Genomic DNA, 5,176 nt, shown 5'->3' on the forward strand with positions numbered 1-5,176 from the left:
TTATGGGACAACCATTGTACTTCTTCAACTCCCCTGAGAGCACATAATCCATTCTACCACTGACAACAGTCAGGATTAAATCCTTCACATTAAAATCTCTATCCTACCAGGTGAGGTCCTTATTCATGTAGCTTGGATGACTTAGACAAAATGACTGAAATCTAATGATTTTTAAAATGGTAAATTACAATATAGTATCACTTATTACAATTGACGAGAACACACTTTAAGCGTTTCAGTTGTATCAAAGCTTCAAAAAGATATTTTCTTCCACTCTTTCAGGGAAACACAATATCAGGTGAAATTAAAATGAACTATTTCTTTCTTCTTGCCATCTTTAGAGCATCCATGTGTTGCTTGCCTAATGCTGCTGATGGATCTTGTTGCTGTTGTGTTTCAGTTGCAGGGGGTATTATATAAATGTGAACTGGTGCTGGAAGGAAGTCAAGCCTTTTATCATCAGGAATGAAACGATCATACATTTCATGAAGTTGTTTTACCTTTTCAGGTTTAAGAGCTCTTGGTGTGATGTTTTCAGATGGGTAGGCTGTCCCCTCAATTGTCATCTACAAAATGAATTAAGATATTTTTAATTATGAAGTACATGTCATTCTAAAATAAAATTCAATTCTTGTAAACATCACATAAATGTAAAATGAATGTAAAGCTGGTACTGTACATAAAGTAAAGAATTGTAATAGAGATATAAACCATAATACACTAAAGTGCCAGTATATTACCTGTGGTGTTATATTCTTCCATGGACCACTGTCTAAGTTATCTCTTGCCAAGACAACAACTGCACCATCTTGTCTTTCTCCCATGATATCGTGATAGCTACCAATACCATGAACCACTAAGCTACCATAGTGGAACCGTAATGATGTACGCCAGTCAGCAAAGTCAGTCTCAGAAAGGATCTACTCAATAACGATAACAAAAGTATACAAATTCAATCATAAAATGATAAAGCTCAAATCTATTTCCCTTAAGATTGTTTTATCATAATTTCTACTTTAAAGAGCACTGTTATATCAATGAGAACACTACCCTAATGTCTTAGAATAGATCACTTAAAGCTGTAACTCAATCTTTCATGAAACCTAGCTTTTGATTTAGTTCCCATATAATCTTCAGACAGAGAAGATAATCATGTAATTGTCATCGTTAGGCCAGGTATAGCCCAGAGATGTCTTTGTGTTACTATGGTATATCCCTACACGAAGCAAAGGCATATGTACTTAAAATAAATAAAATGTATTTTGAATTTGAAATTACTACCAACTGCTCTGCTTGAGCTAAATGGATCCTAAATGATGCAATCATCACCACATATGTGGCAAGATGGTGTATAACAAGTGCCTGAACTAATGTGAGCTTGACTTGGATTTTAACAGTGCTGTTGATAGTAATTTCAAAACACATCCCTGTGCTTCAATGTGCATGTGAATTGGTTTAGTGTAGATAGCTATTATAATAACACCAACAGAAGTCTCTGGGCTAGTCCATTTACAGCTATTTCAGACTTACTGTGCCAATGTCATGTGTTAAAAACAAAATAACAATGATACATATACTAGTAAACAATACCTTTGCTTCACTGTATGTTGATGCCACAGTTTCAATGTCATGGGTATTGAAGATATCACATTTCTTCATTGATGATGACATGCATGCAAATATCCAGTCAGGCATAAACTTTGAATGTCCAGCAAGCAAAAAACAGATTCTGATATACTGCAGAGTTTCATGTCTGAAAATAAAGAAAGTAAATGCTATGGTGTTACAAACATGCATAGTTGAACATTGATAAATGTGCACTAAAATCATCAATACTGAATACATTTTGATATTAATTTCATGTATCAGTTTAGTTTATTGAACAAGACAATTAGTGTGTACAAATACATGATATCAAACTGACTAACCTTTCCATCATTTCTTTAATCCAGCAAACTAGCCATGTGTTTTTGTTAGTACTTGGAGCATTATCCATGAATACCATGGCCTTTGTTGTCCAGGATAGATCCAAACTCCTCATGTGCTTGTCTAAAATTGATAATGTGTGGTTGCTATTTTTTGGTCCACACCTTTCATCAAATATGTAGGAATATGCCTTGCCAAAATTATGATGAACAATGACTGCATCATCAACACAAAGCTTCATCTTGTAATATGATATGGCTGGTTGTGGTGTCAAATGCCATTGTGGTACAGTGACAACCATTTTGTAGTCAATGCTAAAGCAAGCAACATAATTTGTTTTCTCTTCAAGGAGTGTTATTTCTTCCTCATCAGTTCTTACATCTTTACTTTCCAAATCTTCAATCATTTGCTGACTTTGCCATGCTGTATTGCAAGACTGTTTATAGAAGTGCTGTGCTATAGTTGCCTTTTCTTTATGTTCTGCTATATGCAACTTTAGACTGTCTATGGTTGTTTTTATCCTCAGTAATTCTCCCTCATCAGTATCACCACACTCTGTCATTCTCTGTACTATTGTGGATTTAGTACAGATTTCTTTGCTGACCTCTTTGCAAGTATTGCAGTAGTCTGATTTGTGTGGGTGAATTGAATGACGGCTTCTGTACTGAGATAACCAGCCCTCTGCTGCACTGCTACTTACGGTTTCTCTTCCAAGCTGTTGTTGATTGGAGTTGAAGACACCAATGAAAGAATGCTTCAGTTTAGTTTCATAGTTATTTTCTGAAATCCTGGGAATAGACAATCGGGTAAATACTGGTAAAAAGTAGAACAAAGGACCCTTGTGTTCTTCATGACGACCTGTTGGATAGGAGTTTGCATCAGCAAATGTTAGGAATTGTTCCTTCAGAACAGTTTTATTGTTGTTTGACAATCTCCCTTCCAGACCATGTCGGGCTGAAAACTGTCTGACCTCCACTTCATCCTCTTCACAGACACCGGTCCACCAGTCATTCCAGTCTACAGTTGGGTCTGGAATAAGAACGTACTTCTCCAGTTTCTGAAGGAGGACATCTTTCTTTTTTAATGACACCACTGGATTTAGGAATTCTTGTTGTTTGATATTTCTTTGGCTGGCCAATCGCTGGCGTGATACACCAAGCACACTGACAATACACTCTTGGCAGAATAAATAATTTCCTGCAGGGTCAAATAAACTTCCTCTAATCCATTTATTTTCTTCTATGATGTTCCTCCATTGTCTGTTGTCTGTTTTAAGGGGTTCCAGGTGTGCTTTTTTTCTTTTTTTGAGTGTACTGCAACAATGTTGGATGGTAAAGAATCCAACAGCTGCTTGTGTTAATATGGGTTCACAAACTGGACATACTCCAACTTTAAAAGTAAAAGAATCATCTGAATGAAAAAAAGATGAAAATGATAATTAGTTTGATAATAAATATAATGATATCAACACTTTGAGGACTTGGTTTCTAATACATCTATACATGTAAAAACATCCTAAAGTAGGGTGTCTGTCTTTAAAGGATGGAACAAGTTGACAAAGATAACTTATGTGAAATTACAAAGGTTACAAGACACAAGGAGCTGAACTTTTTAGTACAAATGTATTTAGCTTTCAATCTGTCTTGTCGACAATCGTCATCAGATCAACATAGTTCCAGAGTTACTAAAGAGGTTAACTATGGAATTTGTGCTACTGATGAAAATTTATCAATGAAAGACAGATTGAAACCTCATAGTAAAATGCTTGTGCATTACATTTACCTTTGTAATTGATCTATCAATGTGATGAACATTTTCTGTCAATAACTTTACTTCAAATGTAAAAACAAAACAAAACATAAAACTGGGGGACTGGGAGTTACAACTAGATTTAAAATTATAGTACTGTAATACAGGAATTTTGAAGTGTGTCATGTACTCAATATTCTGATTGTAGTTTTATACTAAAACCAATGCTATCATCCATAACGGTACACAAGTTCAACACGGTGACATTTTTCAGACATTAGCAAATTATGGACTTTGTTTACATCATAAATCTACCGTATGTTTACATCACCTATCAAGTTCAAGAGGTTTTTTTCTATTCAAAGATACTGATGACACCGTATTAATGTAGTACTACACATTAAAAAACGAATACAGCCAAAACTATACTAATAGAATCATGACAGGATCGACAATCAACTTTTGTAACAGCTACACAAACTTTTTTAGACCTGGACTTACCAACATGTTTGGTTAAATCCCGTGTGAGGTCAGGTCGGAGAGTGTAACTCGAACGAGAAACTCCTCGCAAATACCCACCAAGTCGGTCTGGTGACTCAGTCTCCTCGGGTACATAGTCTGGGTCCTGACTAGATGTCTGTGATGACGCCAAACTGGATGTTGGATCCAGGTTCTCCATTTCTGTTGACGGCGAAAGTGCACAAAATGAGTGGGCGCCATGATTACTGTGAGGTCAGGGGTCACCTTGTGTGTCAACAAAAGTTTACAGGGCAAAGGTGAACGATTAGCGTAATTCATTCACACATCAATTTCCACTGTGACTCAAGAACAACGCAAGGAACATGAGGAACGTAGTTGTTGCTTGTGGTCTGAGGCTTTGCCTACTTTAGCATATTTAATACGGACAATACCATTAAACCGGAAATGTGTGGAAGATGAGATAACTGTCAATGCATCGTGTACATCGATATATACAGTAAAACTATCGATAATTCAATGATTCATCAATCAGGAAAGATTGTAGCCACCCTTGAAAAAACAGTTTTCATGAACATTCGTAGGAATTATAGGTTAGGGTGTTATTTACGACATATCTAAACGTTTTCAAAGTTGACGATAACAAATATTCATGGCGGGAAAATACATCGTTCATCTGAACTAAGAATAGATCGTTTATTTTTTACGAAGTTTTCTAAATAGTCTAAAAAGTGTCATTTTATGTAATACCATTCATAAAAATTATCAAAGAGTGGTATAAAGCACTTACCTCAATGATGGTTTGAACTATTGATTCGATATTGTTGTACTAATAACAAGTAGCAAAGAAACAGTTTCGTTAGTTCAGCTCCAAAGCTTCGGTCATCAAGTCCTGTCACTCAGTGAGCGAGGCGCGCGTTGTTTCGTCTTATTTGCATAACAATACAGAGAAACTAATATCTGATTTCTACTTGTGTGTGACCCATATCTTTGCTGATAAGATAAGGAGAAAATAAGAAAAAAA

General features: G+C 35.7%; 2 protein-coding genes across 2 annotated transcripts; both read right to left on the minus strand.

Annotated features, from left to right (window-relative positions):
• Positions 1-2,155, minus strand: LOC144433833 (uncharacterized). Its single transcript, XM_078122208.1, has 4 exons — positions 1,929-2,155; positions 1,591-1,753; positions 741-920; positions 1-566 (listed from the first exon to the last, which is right to left on the minus strand). Exons 1-4 carry the CDS (start codon positions 2,039-2,041, stop codon positions 315-317), a joined length of 708 nt encoding a protein of 235 aa, XP_077978334.1. The 5' UTR covers positions 2,042-2,155; the 3' UTR covers positions 1-314.
• LOC144434104 (uncharacterized) lies at positions 2,050-4,528 on the minus strand. Its single transcript, XM_078122559.1, has 3 exons — positions 4,177-4,528; positions 2,122-3,336; positions 2,050-2,090 (listed from the first exon to the last, which is right to left on the minus strand). Exons 1-3 carry the CDS (start codon positions 4,352-4,354, stop codon positions 2,050-2,052), a joined length of 1,434 nt encoding a protein of 477 aa, XP_077978685.1. The 5' UTR covers positions 4,355-4,528.
• Between the last annotated feature and the right edge of the window lie 648 nt (positions 4,529-5,176).

The sequence above is a fragment of the Glandiceps talaboti genome, chromosome 4 (genome assembly GCF_964340395.1).
Source record: "Glandiceps talaboti chromosome 4, keGlaTala1.1, whole genome shotgun sequence".
NCBI lineage: Eukaryota > Metazoa > Hemichordata > Enteropneusta > Spengelidae > Glandiceps > Glandiceps talaboti.

What these genes read in the sequence shown, in the direction of transcription:
- LOC144434104 (XM_078122559.1), bottom strand. Translation starts at nt 4,354, where the DNA reads ATGGAGAACCTGGATCCAACATCCAGTTTGGCGTCATCACAGACATCT. An exon ending in GGATTTAACCAAACATGTTG is followed by an intron (nt 3,337 to 4,176) that starts GTAAGTCCAGGT and finishes TTTTTCATTCAG; the next exon opens with ATGATTCTTTTACTTTTAAA. An exon ending in CATTGTTCATCATAATTTTG is followed by an intron (nt 2,091 to 2,121) that starts GCAAGGCATATT and finishes ATTTGATGAAAG; the next exon opens with GTGTGGACCAAAAAATAGCA.
- LOC144433833 (XM_078122208.1), bottom strand. Translation starts at nt 2,041, where the DNA reads ATGAGGAGTTTGGATCTATCCTGGACAACAAAGGCCATGGTATTCATG. An exon ending in ATTAAAGAAATGATGGAAAG is followed by an intron (nt 1,754 to 1,928) that starts GTTAGTCAGTTT and finishes CTTTATTTTCAG; the next exon opens with ACATGAAACTCTGCAGTATA. An exon ending in GGAAGAATATAACACCACAG is followed by an intron (nt 567 to 740) that starts GTAATATACTGG and finishes TTCATTTTGTAG; the next exon opens with ATGACAATTGAGGGGACAGC.